The 20487-nt window shown below is 44.3% G+C and overlaps 1 protein-coding gene across 6 annotated transcripts in view; it reads left to right on the plus strand.

Annotated features, from left to right (window-relative positions):
- The window catches only part of MLPH (melanophilin), a 147225-nt gene that overhangs the window by 42972 nt on the left and 83766 nt on the right, over nt 1-20487 (plus strand). For 2 of the 6 annotated variants that reach the window (XM_084820288.1, XM_084820280.1), the window contains exons 3-8: nt 1018-1239; nt 3059-3213; nt 8269-8307; nt 10856-10956; nt 13012-13137; nt 13683-13884. In XM_084820288.1, the coding sequence (XP_084676414.1) occupies nt 1018-1239; nt 3059-3213; nt 8269-8307; nt 10856-10956; nt 13012-13137; nt 13683-13884 (845 nt within the window). The remainder of the gene's footprint in view (nt 1-1017; nt 1240-3058; nt 3214-8268; nt 8308-10855; nt 10957-13011; nt 13138-13682; nt 13885-20487) is intronic. The other 4 variants (XM_084820314.1, XM_084820304.1, XM_084820297.1 and 1 more) reach the window with 3 other exon arrangements.

Here is a 20487-nt window from a genome sequence, read left to right on the forward strand (position 1 = left end):
TAAGGGAAACCCATAATGTTTTCTTGGTCACTAAGCTAAACAAATGATGTGGATGTTGACAGAATTCCATATGGTCTGCAATTAACTAAACTGTGACTCTGTGTTCCTGCACAGTCACCACTGGTGCCTGATCAGTTTAAAGACCAAATGTACAAAATCAGTCAGATCCAGGTTGAGAGGTTTTCCCAGGGATTTCTAGTATCCAGATCTGGAACTCTAATGCTTTACTTAAGCCCAAGCCTGACAATCATCCTGAAGCAATGCAAGATTTTTTATTATTATTATTTGGAAAGGCAGTAAGTGGCCTGTGATAAATATTAGTTTGTTGTAGCCTTGACAGAAATAGTGAGCATGTGTCATAAAGACAAATACATTAATATGTAATTGTAAGCTTCCCTGGAATTATTTTGGAGCTGGAGTATTACATGTTTTAAATGAATAAATAAATGTAAATGGAATGATCAGGATTGGTTCCTTAAACTGATGAGAGCTGGTGTAGTATGGTAACTAAAGGGGGGTGGGGGCATCCCCAGATCTTGCGGAACTGGCGGGGCTTTGAATGAATTAGGCAGTAGATCTGCTGCTCCGCTCACCCACCAGCTCCGAGTCCAACCTGACTTCGGATTGCGCTGCAATAGTGTGGCCTACAGGCCATGACATTTCCAGTTCAAATCTATCTTTAGACACAAACTCACTGGGACCCATTTGCTTTGAGGGGATAATGTGAATTACTATTGAGGGGGTTGGTGTAAGGATTACTCAGATAATGTGTATGAAATGTTATGAATACCTGAAATGTGCTATATATATGCCAAGTAGTTTTATGTGAGTACAACTGTTGCTGAGGTCTGAACAGACTGTTTTCTATGGCATACTTTGAATCTGAGTTCTAAATACATTTTTAGGAGTAAATAATTCAACTTTTCTCCTATGTCTTCTGCCTAGATGTTGTAGTTCTTTTTCTGGCACAGTTTTCAGTTCAGGTGTTAAATAGTCCTATTATACCTTTTTTCAAAGGGAACTGAAAGGAAAGGTTGAAAAAGAAAGCACAAAGCGAGAACTATTGTCCAGTCAGCCTCACCTCAATGAAACTCACTGCGTTCACTGTCTGCAGCCTTTCAAGTTCCTGGTAAATAGCAAACGGCAATGCCTGGACTGTCAGTTCTACACCTGTAAAAACTGCAGCTGCTACAATAAAAAGGAGCACGCCTGGGTGTGTGATCCATGTCGCTTATCCAGGTAAGTGGCCCAGGCAAGAGGATCTGCAAGGCTGTCGTTGCTTTTATGGTGGGCCAAAGTAGATATTAGAATTGGGACTGTCTTGTCCTTTTAGTACACTAGTCTAGAATTCCTCATGAAACATGAGTTTCTGGGCTTATGGACTAACCCTACAAAGAACATCCCAAATTACTTTTTGTTCCTTTGCATGAACCTCCTGCAATTCCCTCCTAGAACTATATTCAGAACAGGATAGAAATTTGAGGGCAGAAGATGTGGGAAGAGAGAGAGGTGCTGTGTTGGAGAACTTTTTCAATTTTACTTTTCCATTGTCAAAAGCAGGGAGAAGTAAAATTGTTGTTGTTATTACATTTTAATCCCACCCTTCTTCCACGAACTCAGCTCAGCAGATGTGCTCCCTAACCTTTTATCTTTAGGCTGAGAGATGGTGATTGCCCCAAGGCCACATGGCTGAGAATAGGTTTGAACCCATCGCCCTAATCAAGATCCAGCTGCAGCTAATACACTACCCCAGCTGTCCAGTTCACATCTGCTTTACTAAGACCTTGGCCTCCTTTCCCTCAAACTCCATGTGTTCATCTAAGGGCAAAGTAGCTTGAAGATGCTTCCATTTGTCTTCTCCTTAACCTTAACATGTTTGAGGGTTTGGTCATTCATCTTTGAAAATGGATAAATATTTAACATAATGTAGAAAGGGCTCTAATGAATGAAACAATTTGTTTTAATGGTTAAGTGGCACAAAGTTTGCACAGCATAACAGACATTCATAGTGTTATAGAAGAATCTGTAATAGTGCTGAGCTGAACATTCTTCAGGCTTGATTTTTGCCTCAAAAATAATGGTGGAGGGGGGGGCCCTGAAAAAAGCCTTTAATGCCAGTTTTTCATGGTTGTTCACAATTGTTCACAGCCACTAATTCCTTCTATTGCTGCTTCAGAAGCCACCCCCCCCCCAGTTTCTGACTGACCCTTGGCCAAAGTTCATGTACTAGGCATGATGATGTCACAATACTATATAGCCAGTCCAACTTGGCCCAGTCACTAGGGGCAAATGAAGCCCATGGAGCTGCTTTTTGTACTGGTCAGATGACCAATCCTAGCTAATCATGGGCCACTGTAAGAACTGAACACTTTCTCAGCCCTTTTGCACCAATCCCTGAACAATCACCAAAAGGAGGGGCCCTTTTAGTTGTTGATGAAGCTTTTCACAAAACTGGCCTCTCCGTTTTGGCTCAGCACCAGTCTGTATTATCTCCAGTTCCAAGGACTTGGTTGCTAAAGCCCCCTTTTCCCCTAGAATACTTTAAAGGTAAATATTAGCTTTATGCACACACTAGTCATGTGTAGGGCACTCACACATAGAAGGAGGAGCCGGGCTGCATCATTGGCCCTAGGATCCTATGGCTTCAGTAGTCCCAGGCTCTGACATCCTGCATAGTGAACACAGACATATGGAAAGGAACCCCTGTGTGTGAGATGCTGCTCATGCACAGGACTTCCCTTCAGATGTCAGTGCTCAATGTGAGGCTGGAGGGAGAGGGGCCAGTCCAGCGGCATCCCCATCAGGGGCGGGGCCAACAGTGAGGGGCTGCTCGGCATTCTATGTGTGATTGTCTTATATGTAAGTAATGCATTCACAGAAAGGCTAATCACAATGGAAATCTACTATTCACAATGGAAGCATTGCCATTCTGTGTGATTTTCAGTGGCACAGTGAAAACCATATGATAAAGTTGATGGGTGAGTTTCAGTTGATTGAACGTTTGGGATAATCCATGCTGGCTGAAGTTTATATAGCCCCTCTTTCTTATCTTGGACAGGATTGTGCAGAACGGATCTCTGGAATGGTACTATGAACACGTGAGATCTCGTTTTAAGCGATTTGGAAGCGCCAAAGTGATGCGATCTCTCTATGGAAGGATGACACATGGACAGCAAATTAATCCTACCCTGCTTGGTGTGGGCAGGGGTCTTGGTGAGATCCTCCCAGTAACTTTCTGTAGAGCACTTTTAAGATTCTGCAAAATAGTGTGGGCTGAATTAACTGTAACCACACATCACTATAATTATCTCTGAGTAATCACAGTCTATTCCTACACATTTGGAATTAGTGACATGGCTCCCAAGCCAAAGAATGTGGTTTCTTGGCTGGCGGGCTGGCTGGCTTCCCAGCACCTTGTTTTTAGAAATTAATCACCACTGGTGAGTGGTTTGGAAAAAGTGTATTGCGATGAGCTGTTTGCCCTTTCAATTAATACTAAAATTAGAGGCGCCCACTTGAAAGTTAACTGCAGTTGGTTTAAATTTAATACAGCAAAATTTTGGAAGAATGGACCATTGGTTGCAACTACTGATAGCAAGTAATCTCATGTTTAGAGGTGTTGTTAATATTTTAGCTATTCAGAGAATAATGTTAAATCTTACTGCAGCATCTGAATCTGCTTCCAATTGAAGAAAGGGCACTGGGTTATGTAGATGATTAGTCTGAAACAGTGCGGCTGTTCTGAGTGCTTTCAAACTAGGCTTCTGTTGTGCAATCACTCTGCATCATTCATGGAGTTTTATGCCAGTGTGTGTCCAGATGATGTTGCCTTCCATTTGTAATCCTCCCATGTTTTCTCACCGCTTCTTCAATCTTTTTCTTTACTACAAAAAAAACTGTTAAGCAGGGAAGGTGGAATAGCTGCAGAATACCTTTTGCATGGTAGTGCCAAGAGCCCTCTGTCTGGAAGCACCCCTTATGTTCTTGCCTAATGCTCTTCTTAAGCACCAGCAATGATACTTAGCTGAAAACTGCATGAGGAATATACTTTACCTTGTGAGCAGGTGTGTTCAGTCAATAATATTACAAAGAAGAAGAAGTCAGACTAAACGAGATGACAGAGATCTATGATCAGAATGGAACTTCCATCTATTTTCATTTTGGCACATAGCAGCTACATGGGGAAGGAGGGAAGATCCAGTCAGGACCACGGTGCACTCCTCATGCCATTTTTCAAATGAAATTTTTCCCCTCCCAAACCTGCTATTTGCACCGTTAGGGAAAACTTAAGTGACATTGCCTGCACATGAATGTTTTCCCAACACAAAGTAACATTTGGTGGGGAGAGAATTTTATTTGAGAAATGAAAGAGGAGAAAGAGTTGAAACTAAGCTTCTGGTCCAGCTTGCTGCCCACCCCCTGGTGCAACTGCTACTTGACAAAATTTAAAGAAATGGGAGGTTTAACCATGGATCTCTGTCATCCAACCTTGTTCGGCCCTTAGTTGGAACATCATACATCAGGTGTGGGGAACCTGTGGCCCTCCAGAGGTTGTTGGACTCAAACTCCCATTATCCCTGACCATTGGACATGATGGCTGGGGTGATGGGATTTGGAGTCCAATAACATCTGGAGGACCACAAGTTTCCCATCCCTGTCATAAATTATCACCACTGGAGCAGACCAGTTGGGTCTTCTGGTAACTTTCTTTAATTCACTGTGCTCCAGTTGTGTCTTCTTCATGGGTTGCTGAAGAGGTCTTGGAACCAGAGGTGTCCTTTTGCATGTTTTACACTTCACATTTTACACTTCATGGATTTTAAGAGGTGTCCTTTTGCATGTTTTACACTTCACATTTTAAACTTCAGTGTTGTGCAAGGAAAGTGAAACTCGATCTGGAGGTGTTCAGCTTGTGGCCTTGTGCAAAAAGCTTCTGTAAGAGCTTGTGCAGCCTCTTGTTTAAAAAGAAGCAAGAGAACTGCCATAGAACCTACCTACTTAGCACTCTGTGAGCATTTGTGCTCACACGTACTTCACTTCCACTTTGGATCCAACCCAATATTTCCACCTTGTAGTTGGAACATACTGACTTCCTGCTGGCTTTCCTGGGACTCATTGACCTCCAGTGTCTTCTTCGCAGTGAACAATTCTCTGATATGGCCAAAGATTTCAGATAATTGCACATCTGTTCCTGGTTACTGCTCTATGCCTTGTTTTGTCTGCTAGCCACTTCATTTTCTTATTGTAACTGTCAAAGAGCCATGCAGCAGGCTAACTCATATAGCATTGGGAGCCACTGTATAATGAAGGCCTTCAGATACTCTGACAGCTTGCAGGCACAGCCTTTCTTACCAAATACATTATTTCAAGGGGGCAGGACCTGTTTTGGCCCAATGGCTGAGTTCCATTTTGGAGAAGCTCTCGGGGTCCACATCCCAGTGATGGGTGGAGCCAAAAGCAAAAGCGCCTGAGCCAAAATACCAGCATACTCTAGCTTAGAGATCTTCCTGCCAGTAACAAAGCCATAGGGGAGGCACTTCAACCTTTTAAAATGGGGAAAAAACTGCACAAAAGCTTGGCCTTTGGGCCTAAGGTTCTGCATCCTAGCATTATCAGAACCTGTACTGTCCATGTACCCAGGTAGACTGCTTGCTAGTCCAGGGACTCTAAAATAAATATATAGAATTGATGGTGCCAAAATGCACAGTTTGGCAAGACCTTTATTAGAACCAACCAAAATGTCACAAAATAGTGAGCAAGCTTTTGAGTTCTCCAGAACTCTTCATCAGGCAAAGCAGGGGTTAGAGGAAAGCCAGGGGAGGGGGGATGTACAAATATTATGCTGTATTTTCTAGCCAATGTACTCATTCTCCATTGGTTTAAATCTCCTCAAGATGGAGACTTCAGACACTAGGCTAGTGTGCACATCATGGTGGCAAATCATGGGTTAATTAACCCACAGTTTGCTGGGATGTGCGCTACATCATGTGAACCACTTCCATTTTCTGTAAACAACCTCTGATTGGAAGTTGTGAGCATCACATGTGAACTCAGATTGATGGGTTGTTTAGGGGCTAAACAACCCAGTGGTTAACCCAACAACAAACCATCGGTGAACTGCTAGGTTGTTTAGCCATCACCCATTTAGCTAATAACCCATCGGTCTGGGTTTGCACATCATGCTCACATTTACAGAAACTGGAAGCAGCTCACAGGCAGTGCAAATTATTTGCCACCATGACATGTGAACCAGCTCTCTCTCTCTCTCTCTCTCACACACACACACACACACACACACACCTGGCTGAACCATGACAAAATGATACCTGTAACCTGGCCAAGAGATGGCAGTGTTAGGCAGTTTTACAGGTTTCTGTTGCGGAAAACAAAATGCTGTTTACAACACTCATTGATCTCTGGATGAGATGTGATAATGGGAAACTTTTGGCTTGGTCAATACAGCCAAAATTTATTAAGGAAGGTGCTTGTCTGGATATTTCAAGTTCTCAGCATAATGTGGTGACTCTGGTTCCTTTGAGAGATTTGTATCCCTGTCCTCTGGTGTGTCCCTTTTTAAAAAATGACCTTACAGTACCTTGATATGAAATCATACAGGAGATGGGATCATCCATGTTCGATCCTGCTTTAATTGACTGATTATATCTAGTTTTCTGAATAGTTGATTAATGGAGATCTAAATAGTTAACATGCCTCTGATTTTGGATGCTGATATACAGTAGTTGAGGCAGAAGTCTGTGCAAAGCAAGCAGAATTGTAAACTGTAAGCTGTGTTGCCTTGCTGGTTACATTCCTGTTGCAAATGTTCTGCTACAATTTATCGGGTGTGTTATACTTGTACTAATACAACTGGCTTCATGCAAGGCTGAAAGAATCACAGGATGATGTGCAGGTGTGTGATCCTCAGTTCTGTACCCTAGTCCGGCATGGGCTGCATTGCATGCCTGTTGCTGCTATTGGAGCATCAATCCATGACCACGGAAAACCATGATGTTTGTAGCCATGGCACTGGTTGGCCAGTGGCCATTCCACCACATCTTTGTAACTACTCTGCTAGCAAATTGTCTTAAAGGGAAATACCACTGTATTTTTTTTTAAACTGACATGATATTGCTGTGTATCCCATGATATTGCTATGTATCCCATACATGATCCCTTATATGTGTGAGGGCTGTTGGTTAGAGTGGAAATTGGGCACAAGTTACTGTACATGGTGCTATAACTATACATAATTTCAACACTAAATCTATTTTCCCTAAAAAGTATCAACTCCAAGTCGATACAGCATTTTCTCAAGAATTAAATTTCATGTGGCAACATGCTTGTTGATTTCAAAGTTTAATTGGGGATTCAAGCTGACTGTAGCTGTTATTATTTTCAATGATCTTTACCAAATGAACGGAGGGAGATTCAGGACAGATAAATAAAAGGAAGCATTTCTTCACACAGTGCATAATTAAACTATGGAATTTGCTACACCAGATGTAGTGATGGCCACCAACTTGGATGGCTTTAAAAGGGGGTTAGACAAATTCATGGAGGATCAGGCTGTAAGTAGAGATGTATGTATTTTGCAAAATCTGTTCCATTTGCATTTCGCAGATTGTCAGGTGCCTTTCATTTTGTTGTCTGCTCACTGATGGAATCGGATTTTTTCCAATTTCCCAAATTTGTGCAAATCCACACTCGTGAAAATGCTCAATCTCCCCCCAAAATGCACAAACCCAACAAAGTGCACATTTTCGTGCTTTACTGTATATGGGGAAATGTGCATTTTTGGTCAGTGTGGGTTTTTTTCTACTAAATTTGCATAAAATTCCAGACTTTTTAAAAAAATGGTCCACAAGTCCACAGAATCTGTGTGACCTGGGAAAAGCCAGTCTGCTGCAGAATCCTTAAGCTGGATTCATAGAAATCCAAACTCATTTCATTCTGTTATGGATTTCTCCAACATCCCTAGCTATAAGTGGCTAGTAGACATGATGGCTATATATTGCCTCCACTATCAGAGGCATATGCCTCTCAATACAAGTTTCTGGGGAATTCGAGCAGGAGGGTGCTATTGCATTCATATCCTGCCCATAAGCATCAGCAGTCCTTGGTATGGTCCAGTACGGTTTTTCTTATGTTCTTGTGATTTTGCATGAATCCTCAATGGGGTAAATACTCATTCTTGGCTCTACACCATACTTACTGAAAAATATAGTTTAAAAGAATTTCATTTCAGCCACTAACTTCCTCTTATTCTAGGTCTTCATGACAGAGTGTATAGCTTGCCAGACATTAACAGTGAGTTGTTGTTGTTGTTTAAGCCATTAAAAAAAAACCCTGTAGACCCTGAGAGCTGTGTCATCTCTTTGAAAGAGCCCTTGACACCCAAGCCTGCCTTAATTTTCAGTTCTTTTATTCTAGACTTCAGAAAAACTTCTCATGTTGATATCAGAGAAAAGAGTATCCATACTCTAGAGCGTAATGTATCCAGTTAAATGTAACCTACACATGGACATACTCTAAATGACTAGGGAGAGGGGAAATACAAATATCCCCGTAAGGATAGAAAAATGAGACTAAGGGCACAATCCTATGCAGATAGGCGGCCGCCTCCGAACTCAGAGGCAACTGGCTATAGGGATGTCAGAGAATTCCGCCACGGATCTCGGTGAGGCCGAATGCCAGTGCATTTGGCCCCCCGAACTCCGTGGCGGAACAGCCTGCCACCCCCCCGCCACCCCGCGGATCCCCCCTGGGACGAGACTTAGCTGGGGCAGATCTTCCGGGTGGTGGCGGCTCCAGCGGCGGCTCAGGTGGCGGCTGGTCTTCTGACTGGCCACCACCGCCGCCATTTCCAGTCTTGTTTTTAAAAAAAAAGACGCGATAGGCTACGTAAATCTTTACGTAGCCTATCATGGCTGGGTGGGTTTTTTTTTAAAAAAAAACCGTGTACGCAAATGGCGGCAGCTACGGCCGCCGCCATTTGCATTCCTTATTTTTGCCCATCTTAGTCTTCGTAAATATTTACGTAGACTATGACGGCAAAAATAAAGAGGAATGCATATAGCATAGCGGGCGCTATTTGCGTCCCTTTTTGATTCGCCGTTTTAGCCTATGTAAAGATTTACGTAGGCTATAACAGTGAATCAAAAAGGGATGCAAATAGCGCCCCCTACGCTATTTGCATTCCCCTTTATTTTCGCCGTCATAGTCTACATAAATATTTACATAGATTCAGACAGCCAAAAATAAGGAAAGCAAATGGCGGCGGCTGTAGCTGCCACCATTTGTGTACGCGGTTTCTTTTTCTTTTTTTTCCCCAGAGCCCTCCGTGGCCAGAAATCTGACTGCGGGCGGCTCTGGGCTGGGCTGGGCCTGGCCGGCTACTCCGTGGAGCTGCCATGGAGCACAGCTGGCCATCGAGGATTCCGGGGGGGAGGAACAGATCGCTTCCCCCCCGTCCAGGATTCTGGGCGGAGGGACAGAACACCCCCCCCCCGCCACCATCAACATAATCCGCAAAAGGTAAGTCACTTTCGTACATCCCTAACTGGCTATCCAATGCAGGGCAGGAGAAGCATGGAGGGGATCATTCCCTCCAGGCTTCTCCTGCCTTGCATTTTTGGCTAGACAAGGGATGTTAGAGAATTCTGCCATGGACTCCAATGAGGCCAGATTCTAAAGAATCCAGCCCCTTGGAGTCCATGGTGGAATGGACCACCCAGCTCCGCCACTCTACATAGTTGCCATGGAATGGATCCTACCTGCCACTGGCCGGTCCGGTCCGTCCACTGCCATCCTGCGGAAGAAAATGGCATCTAGTGTAGCAGACACCATTTGTGTCCCTGTTCTTTTCAGTAATATGCTACATAAATCTTTACGTAGCCTATCATGGCAAAGAGCAGGGACGCAAATGGCGTCTGCTACACCGGACGCCATTTGCATCCCAGCGGCTGGAAGTCCACCAGCAGCCGGAGCCAGCTGGCAGCTCCACGGACTCGCCGCAGAGCAGAGACACCTGGCAAGGATTCCAGGGGGGGGAGGGACGGATCACCTCCCCCCTGCAGACCCCCACAGATGCCAGGTAAGGGGATTTCGCACATCCCTAGGCTAGACAGCTGATTATGGCTGCCTAGCTGTGGGAGGGCAGAGTGGGGTAGGAAGCTGCTGTACGACACATAGGATGTGTCATACAGGCCTTTCTGCCCTCCCCGCCCTGGAACACCCCCTGGAATGCCCTGTTTTGGCCATTCTGCATTGCTGTTGTGAGTGTGGAGCACAGGGCTTCTCCGCGCTGCCTGCAAGGCAGCACGGAAGGGGAGGAAGTCGGTTCCCAGAACCAAGATATCCTATGGCCATCTAGCTGCTGACACAATATTGCTTCCTAAATTGGTCTTGACATAACATGGGTGTCGGTAAGCTTCAAGCTACAATACTGTACCCACTTACCTGGGAATAAGCTCCATTGAACTCAATGGGACTTGCTTCTGAGTAGACATGTATAGGATTGCACTGAGAGTTTGAAACAAATGTTGTATATTCTAATAGCATATAATAGTAATAATCAGAAATGAGGTTATATGAATGTATGAAGCTGCTTATTCTGAGTTTAGCCCAGAAGTATATATTTCAGCTGGTAGTATTTCTCCAAAGTCTCAAGCAGAAGTCTTTCCCTTGTCTTTCCTAATAAGATGCTTTTAACTAAAGACAACAGCAGTTGAATTGGACTCCTCCTAAATGCAAAGCATGTGTTCTACCACTGAGATGCAGCCCCTCCCCAATTTCATTTCACATGAATGATCAACATATGGCTGAAGGCAACAGTGCGCATGTCTTTCCTATCCAGGTGATAGATACCAACTCTATGGCGAGAATTACGAAAGTGAGGAGGGGGAGACCAACGATAACATGGATAGTGCAGAAGCTGAGTGCTATACTAGGGTAAAGGTACTGGAAGAAGACTTCCTTCCATCATTCATCCATGTGTCTTTCATATAATGCTGGCTTGCTGGGCCTTCTTGGATGAAGATAGTTCATCCTCTCTCTCTCTCTCTCTCTCTCTCTCTCTCTCTCTCTCTCTCTCTCATTCTCTCTCACGCACACTGTATCTGGGAAGAGGGGCTTCTTTTGCTTTTGGTTCCTGACACTCTCTTCCTATTGAGTCATTGAAACAGTGGGCAAGGTTCCAGAGTATGTCCTCCTATTTCTGTACTCACAGTCTCTAAGAAGGATCTGAATTACCATTCTATATCCATTGGAAAATATAATGAGGAAAGGAAACCCACCATTTTGCCACTCTATAACCAGTGGAAATTGAGTATGAAAATGTCTGCTAAAATATATTAGCAAACATGTTAAATGAGTGTCTGTGCATGAGCACAGTAGGGTAACCACTCCAGGGTAAGTGATGCATAAACTGGTAGGTAATCAGATCAGCAGAGAAGAATACAAAACATTGCATAAAAAGCATTGTCTTCAAGGCTATTTATATTTTTAGAAGTCACCTCTCACTCCTTCTAGTGTAACAGCACTATTAGTTAAAAAAAGTGGTTGTCTCCACGGCCAAGGGCTAAACATTCATGAAAACTGTAGGACTGGAGGGGATGGGGAAAGACCATTCCCCCCATTTACTCCAAAGGGTCTAAGCAACTGGCTGTAAAGAAAAGAACTCTGCACTGTCCATCATCTGGATTATAATGTGCAAGATGCCAAGGGACCAGGGAAAACCACACCAGTGTAAGGCAGAACAGAGCAAGTTTATAAAGATGAGGCAGAGTGATAGATGAAAGTAGCAAGGAAGTAACTCTGAAAGAAATTCATTCTAGACTCCAAATATGAAGGCATTTCTCCTTCCCAGGAGGAAAATAACTGGTGATGTTCAGATTCACATCCATGCTGACTAGGATGCATTATAGATTTCATGTTGGCCTCTGGAGTTTCTAAGTAGCCTATCCTGCTTTTCCATAACTCTTTCTCACAGGGATGGGTGGGTGCCTGCCAAGCCCCTGCCCTCATTCATGTGCCCCTGGACCTGTACCCAACCCGTGCCTGTAACCTTGCATATATTCGTGATTCACAGCACCATTGTGTGTAAGAGCAAATGTGCACATATCTGCAGCTGCCATTTGTTTTCTCAGAATGGCAGCTGCAAAGATCACTGGACAGGCCCAGGGTGAGTGTGGACAGCTCGGTGAGCAGGGGGTGGTCAGGTAGGGCAGGGGGCTCAGTGGGTGTGGCTCAGGGCAGCAGGTGGAGGGGAGTCCACTGGACTCCTGGACCCAATCAGGTGCCCATGCCATCCCTACTTCCTCATCCACCATGAAACTTAGCAGGTGCCTTTTTCATTCACTGAGTAAATGTTGGAGTAGACCCTTCTTGCAGAAGCCTTTAGTTTAGCATGGTAACAGGCTTTTACCCACACTGAACTTTGGGGAACAGCTTTAATTCATACTTTTCATTGCTGAATTTGAAATTGCAAAACTTGCTACCCAGAATATGAATTGTGCCAAAATATGAGTTTGACAGTGAACTTTGAATTTCTCTGCAAACATTTGACTCAGAACTTGCTAGTTAGGTTAAAGATTTCTCACTGCAATTTTAAATCCCCAAATTCAGATCTTGAATTCAGATTTTGCATTTCAATAACTATATCTGGGAATTTAAATCTGAAGAAATTCTAACTCCAATTTCAGAATGTAAAATTCTAAGTTTGAATATGGTTATTCCCATTTGTTTCTGTACTTTTTGGAAGAAGTAAATTATTTTCATTAGTGTGTTTGCATGTTTTCGCTCTAAATGTATATGGAATAGCCCTTAGTTGCCACTGTGGCTCATTGGCTTGAAAAGGAAAAGGACTGTACAGTAAAGACCAGCAAGTGTGGAATCTGAACTCAGACATAAAACCAGAGGAGTGTAGGGATAGCAAGTGTAGCAAGAAGGATACCATCTGTATTCTGTATTTACCATTAAAACTGGATTCTCACGCTTTCTATGCTTTCTAAGACGCGCAAGACAAAGCGCCTGCTCTCTGTCCATCCCTTTGATTTTGACATGGACTTGGAATACTCTGCTCAGTCTCGCCATCAGTCTATGCAGCTCTCTCCAGGTCCTGGGAATGAAGGCCTTCAGGTATTAGGGAGGTGGTGGTGGTGTGTGCTTTTGTGTCTGCCTTTGCTCCTTAAAATTTCTCCTCTCTCCTTTTCATCTCAGTTGTTTGAACTTTGCAAGCTCAGTTTGTAGCATGAGAATTTTTCTCTGCTCTGTGAAATGTATTAATGAAAGCTATGAATCTGAAGGGGGCTAGGAAGTGGGAGAACAGATTAATATGTTAGAAGGCATGAGAAGAGGGTTTTTTTATTTATTTATTTATTTATTTATTATTACATTTCTATACCACCTGTCTGGTTTTAAATCACCTTTAAATTAAGGTGATTTAAAACTTTTTAAAAAAACAAACAAACCAAGAATGATAAACAAATCCAACATAAAACATTGAAAACAACCTTAAAACCATAACAATTTAAAAAGCCAAGTTAAAAAGATTTGGATTCATAATGTTACAAGTTCTTTTCTTGGGAAAGGAAAGGCCTGTGGATGTTTTTATGAGGAGGATGTGAGCAAGTGAGAGAATAAGCTGCCTCTTATTGACACTGATAGACATTCTCTCTTCTTAGGCCTTTACAGAATTCCCAGGTGCTGAGGAAGATACTTCACAGAAGGAATCAATGAGAGCTGAAGCAGACCTAGCTGCCATGTTCCACCATATCCTCCAGGAGCAGGGGCAGCAGATGTCTCCTCCAGAGCAGGAGTTCAGCACCGAGGCCCTGCTTACAATGAACTCACATGCTAAAAACCTGGGGGGAAAAAACAAAGCTGGTAGGTTCACCTGCTCCGATCACAGACCATCTTCAGCAAACATTTACTTAGGAATGTATATTTTATTCTCAACCCAACTAAAATGTTACGGTACATACTTTTAGAGATTTATGTTACTCAGTTACTCATCTAATTTACATGTGGAAATAATATATTTCAGTTGTTTTGCACACACAGAAAAGGACCAGTCGTCCCCAGGAAACCACAGTATGGATCTTTCCTGCTGAATCACTGACACTGGAGTTGATCAGTCCTTCTAGCCAAATAGGAACTAATACCATCCTTCCGAATACGTTACTAAAATGGGCCCTGTCACTATGGAGTATGTGGATACCTTTTAAATTCCAGATGTTTATGATAGATATGATTTATTCTCTGGCCTTTACATACAATTGACTAGAAGACCAGAAGGAATATATTTTTCCAGGAGTAAAAATGGTTTCTGTGATGGAACTTAACAGTGGCAAACCACCAGGGAGGAACAGGCAAGATTGTAAAGAGGTGAATCAAACAAAAGAAGTAGAATACCAATAAAAGTCTTAACATAAAGAGGAAAGATATACCATATACTTATGTGTACACAAACAAACACACACAATATGGAAGAATATAGGGGGAAAATGCAGTTGCACAGTTCCAGTCATAAGTGGTCCATTCACGAACAATTTCGCCACATGATAAGCTGTTTGTCTAGAGTGTTTTATGGGAGGAAGAAACAGATTTACTAACTCTGGCCTCAGTCAAATGCAGCTGTTTAAGTCACAACCTATGTGGTTGCAGGAGCAACTTCAGCTGATTCATTGGGCTGCCACTCTCAGTAAAGAAAAAGATTGTTCATGCCTTTGTTATGTTCCATTCGGGAAGGGAGGTGTACTATTCTCTCTCTCTCTCCCCCCCCCCCTTAGGTGTTCTGAATCACCCACACAATGAGGGAGGGTAGGGATGAGCATGACAGCAATATCCCTTCCCTGTTACAAGTTGGAGGACGCCTCTCTGCTGCTGGGAGGAGGCCTCTCTGCTGCTCTACCCTCTAGGGTTCTAGATCACATGGAGGAGCCCACAGGAGTACAGCAGGCTCCCCCACGGCACACAGTTGCCCTCCAACTCATGGAAGCTAATCAGTATGGCAATAGAGGGGGCCAGAGTTACTGCATGTGTCCCCACTTTCACTTGCATGAGGGAAATCAGTGCTTGCATAGGGCTCTAGTGTTCCAAAATTATAACATAAAGGCATAGTACCAGAACACATCCAGATTGATTACAAAGACCAGCCTACAATTCTGGCAGCTGTACGTATTAACTGCAGAGCACTCAGTGGTGCGACATTGATTCACTCCATTTGGCTGGGTACAGCACGTCATGCAGCAGGACGAAGATACCCCTTGTTCCTATTTTCACATTGTTCACCAGGTGTACACATTTTTGTGAACTTGCCATTGTTAAATTTACTATGGAAATTTCTTTTATGATGGATCCAGTCCAATTACCTTCAGAAGCCTTTGCTGTGTCCTGGGGTTTGATGTGTTACAGATACTATAAATATCTAGTAAACAAGATTATTGGAAACTAAATTATCCCTAATGTGGTTTCTCTTAAGGTAACAAAAGAAACAGAAGAGGGTATGGTGCGAAGATTAGACATCTGCAGTCCTTCAAATGTCACTCAGTGTGTTCTTAGTTCGTTGGAAGGTTTTGTCAACATACAGGCAATTCTGCCCATTTAGGTTTCAAACCAGAGTTGAGGTACTCTAGAAAATATAAAGACAAAAGCCTTCCAGTTCATTTACAGAGGCTCCAAGGCTTCTTGTGAGCAGTCACATAGAGAGCAATATATTTGGAGAGCTCTTCATAAACAGCTAGCTATGTCATGCCACAGCAAACTAGGCTTGACATTGGTTGCACGAATACAATTAATGTGCATGCCTTAAAATGTTTTAAGAGCAGCCACAAGGACCACTAAGCAGCATCAGGACTCCATGGGGTTGGAAAGGGGAGCTTAACCTGGTTAAACACACCATTATACCTGGTGTGTGATCCCAACAGAAATCCCCCACACACACACACACACAAAGCTGTTGTTTGCACTAGAAACAACATTGCCCTCATTTATTTCATTTCTATTCTGCCCAATAGCCAAAACTCTCAAAGCAGTTCACAAAAACTGCAACCCAAAAAATACACCATTACAAAAATATATAAAAACTTAACATACAACATTTTAAAACAATTTACATTATTGTTATTTAAATAAAGAAATGTCATGAAACATGTATTTTTAATAGTAAATGACTGCACTTTAAAGATACTTGGCATTTACAATTTAAATAAAAATGACCAGAACGATGAAGGAATTTTCTTACAAATTCCTGCTCAGCATAAATCTCTGGAACAGACTGACATTGTCTCCTTTCTTTCACCATTTCAATATTGTGAAAGATTAAAAGATAATTTGCTATTGTGAATAGGAAAAGCAGGCTACGTAATCTGAATGGGTGAAGCAGCTACTGTGCTCTTCTGAATGGGAATTACAGGCTACACACTGTGAATGGGGAAAGCGGCTATGGATGGTGCTATTGTGAATGCCTGAAACAATACTATTTCAATACTTTGATACTATGAATGGGAAAAAGAGGCTAGCTATTGTGAACAGGAAAGCAGCCCTACTGCAAATGAGGAAAGGGAAGGGGGGCAGCCCCACTCCTTGACCAGTTCACAGCCAGGTTACAGAAATAGGCACGCCCAGGATTTAATGCAGGGGGATGGGACACCATGTAGCAGAACCGTGCAGGAGTTTAAGGAAAAAAGACGCACTAAAAGGACTTTCCAAAAATGTGCCTTTCCCAGAGGGAAGCTGTGGGGTGGCTGTGGACTGGCGACAGCGTCATCTGTCACGAATGACCCTGATGTGGCCATATAGATTGGGCCCAGGTTCTTCCTGTCCAGATAGGAGAACAGCTGGGCCACCAACTGAAGCTGGTAGAAGGCACTCCATGCCATTTGAGGCTACCTGAGCCTGAAGGGACAATGATGGCTCCAGGAGACCCCCCCCCCCCAGACTAGGAACCTGCTCCTAGAGTGCAACCCCATCCAAAACAGGTTGAGCATCCACAGTTCATTAATTCATGCAATTAATGTAACATCTAGTTTGGTCCTCAGAGAAATGGTGTTAGTAACAGAGGCCTTTAGATTACCTAAAAATACTTAAAAATAATGTTTTCTGTAATTGTTGTTATTGTTATTGTTGTTATTTACATTTCTATACCGCCCAATAGCTGGAGCTCTCTGAACAGTTTACAAAGATTAAAAACATTAAAAATACAATATACAGAGATTAAAAACCATTTACAAAAAAAACACATGAACAGACAATATACACAAAAGAAACATATATCTAAAACAACTTCAAACAGTCTCAAAAACAAACAATCAAAACCATAAGACATTCCAGGATCGATTAAACACTTATCATATACTGCCAAATGCCTGGGACAAGAGAAAGGTCTTAACCTGGTGCCAAAAAGATAACAATGTTGGCACCAGGTGGGCCTCATTGGGGAGATCATTCCATAATTTGGGGGCCACCACTGGAAAGGCCCTCTCCCTTGTCACTGTCTTCCGAGGTTCCCTCTGTGTAGGCAGCCAGAGGAGAGCCATAGATGTTGAGCATAGTATACGGGTAGGTTCATGTCGGGAGAGGCGCTCCAGTGCAAGTGGTCCAAAGTCGGTCTTATATGTTTGGACCTTCTGGTTCCCATTAGCAATCTGGCTGCTGCATTTTGCATGACCTGCAGTTTCTGAACCATCTTCAAAGGCAGCCCCACATAAAGTGCATTGCAGTAATCTAACTTGGAGATTACCAGAGCATAGACAACTGAAGCCAGGTTATCCCTATCCAGATAGGGGCATAGCTGGGCCACCAACTGAAGTTGGTAGAAGGCACTCCATGCCAGTGAGGCCACCTGAGCCTCAAGTGACAAAGATGGCTGAAGGAGAACCCCCAAGCTACGAACCTGCTCCTTCAGGGAGAGTGCAACCCCATCTAGAACATGGGCCTATCATCTATGCAGCATCCTCCATCCAGTCAGAAGAACCACCCACCAATAGCATCTCAGTCTTGTCTGGATTGAGTTTCAGTTTACTAGCCCTCATCCAGTCCATTGTTACAGCCAAGCATTGATTTAGCACATCCACAGTCTCACCTGAAGATGTAAAGGAGAAATAGACCTGCGTGTCATCAGCATACTGATGACAATGTGCCCCAAAACTCCGGATGACCGCACACAACGTTTTTATATAAAAAATAGCATGGGGGACAGAACTGACCCCTGTGACACTCCATACTGGAGAATCCATGGGGCTGAGCAATATTCCCCAAGCACCACCTTCTGGAGCTCACCATCCAAGTAGGAGCAAAACCACTGCAATGTCGTGCCTCCCACTCCCAGCTCAGACAATCCTCCCAGAAGGAAACCATGGCCGATGGTACTGAAAGGCGCTGAGAGATCAAGGAGAATCAACAAGGTCACACTCCCCCTGTCTCTCTCCCAACATAGGTCATCGTACAGGGCGACCAAGGCTGTTTCTGTGCCAAAACCTGGCCTGAACTCTGACTGAAATGGATCTAAATAATTGGTCTCATCCAAGAGTGTCTGGAGCTGGTTGGCAACCACCCGCTCAAGTACTTTGCCCAGGAAAGGAACATTTGCCACTGGTCTAAACTAACTTTTTCTGGGTCCAGGGAGGATTTCTTTAGGACTGGTCTCACTACTGCCTCTTTGAGGCGGCCAGGGACCACACCCTCTCACAAAGATGCTAATCACCTCCCTGGCCCAGCCAGCTGTTCCTTCCCTGCTAGTTTTTATCAGCCAAGAGGGGCAAGGATCCAGTATAGAAGTGGTTGCATGAACCTGTCCAAGCACCTTGTCAACGTCCTCAAGCTGTACCAACTGAAACTCATCCAGGAGAACAGGACAAGGCTGTGCTCTGGATACCTCACCAGATTCACCTGTTAAAACACTGGAGTCCGAGTCCTGGCAGATGCAAGAGATCTTATCCTGGAAGTGACTAGCAAATGTATTATGGCGGGCCTCAGAGGGATCTACAGTGCCGTTAGGGCTGGCGTGTAATACACCCCGGATGACTCTGAAAAGCTCCACTGGGCGGCAGACAGAAGATTCAACAGAGGCAGCAAGATGATTTTTTTTGCTGCCCTCACTGCTCCTGAATATACTTTACCATAGGCACGTACCAGCATTCGACTGCATCCACTAGGAGTTCTTCTCCATCTGTACTCAAGTTGTCTCCTATTTTGTTTCATCACTCTCAGCTCTGGGGTACACCATGGAGCAGTTCAAGCTCTACTCAGGAGAGGGCACTCAGGAGCAATCATGTCAACCGCCTGGGTCCTTTCTGCATTCCACAGATCAACCAGGGTTTTGACAGGAGAGCCCGCCATATCAGCTGGAAACCTCCCCAGAGTCTTCTGGAAACCATCCAGATCCATTAGCCTCCGGGGCGGACCATCTTAATAGGTCCCTCACCCTTGCAGAGTGGAAAACCTGCTGTAAGTCTAAACCTCAGCAGGTAATGATCTGACCACGACAAGGGGACTGATGCAAAGTCCTCCACCTTCAGACCACCATCTCCATGTCCAGTTGCGAAAACCAAGTCTAGAGTATGCCACGCTACATGTGTTGGGCTGATGACATTTTGGGACAGTCCCATGGTTGTCATGGAGGACATGAAACCCTGAGCTGCCCCAGAAAAGGTGCCCTCAGTGCGAATGTTGACATCCCCCATAACCAACAGTCTGGGGGACCGCAACAGCACACCAGAGACCACCTCCGTCTCCTCAGATAGGGAGTCTGTTGAGCAGCGGGGTGGGTGGTACACCAACAGAGTCCCCAATCGGTCCCATTGGCCCAACACAAGGTGCAAACACTCCAGACCCGTAGTCATATGGACAGGGAGCCTGCAGAGGGAGATGGAATTCCTATAGACCACAGCAACCGCCCCCCCCCCCCGGCCCTCGGGTCTTCCCTGGTGCTGAACCAAGTACCCCGGTGGGCAGAGCTGGGAGAGACAAACTCCTCCCTGCTCACCCACCCAGGTCTCGGTTAAACCTGCCAGATCGGCCACCTCATCCACTATTAAGTCATGGATGAGGGAGGTCTTACTTTGAACCGATCTGGCATTTAAAAGCAGCATCTGGAGACCCAAGGGAAATGTGACAGGGCAACCACCATGCCTGCGGTTGGGGGGAGGGCCGAAACACGGCACTACCGTTAACTGTCTTGGCCGTGTTCCCCTAACCTGGCTAGCCCTCCTCCCAACGCCATATCACCCTTTACCCGTAACCACACTAATTGGGGCCCACTCAGGTGCCCTGACTTGGCCATATATCCTCTCACTCAGGCACATAACAGGAGCCTAAGCAAAACAGACACAAAAACAACAACAACCAACACCCACACATAGAAGCCGCAAGAACCAGTCAACCCCCGTTAGGGGGGTGGCCCTCGCATCTCCCCACAAAGGGGCGACCCCGCCTTTGGCGGCAGCACCTTCAGCGGTGTCACTACCACCGGGGCGCTGCCACCCCACA

Source organism: Heloderma suspectum, chromosome 1 (genome assembly GCF_057233095.1).
Source record: "Heloderma suspectum isolate Gila_16-S chromosome 1, 16-S_ref, whole genome shotgun sequence".
NCBI classification, from domain to species: domain Eukaryota; kingdom Metazoa; phylum Chordata; class Lepidosauria; order Squamata; family Helodermatidae; genus Heloderma; species Heloderma suspectum.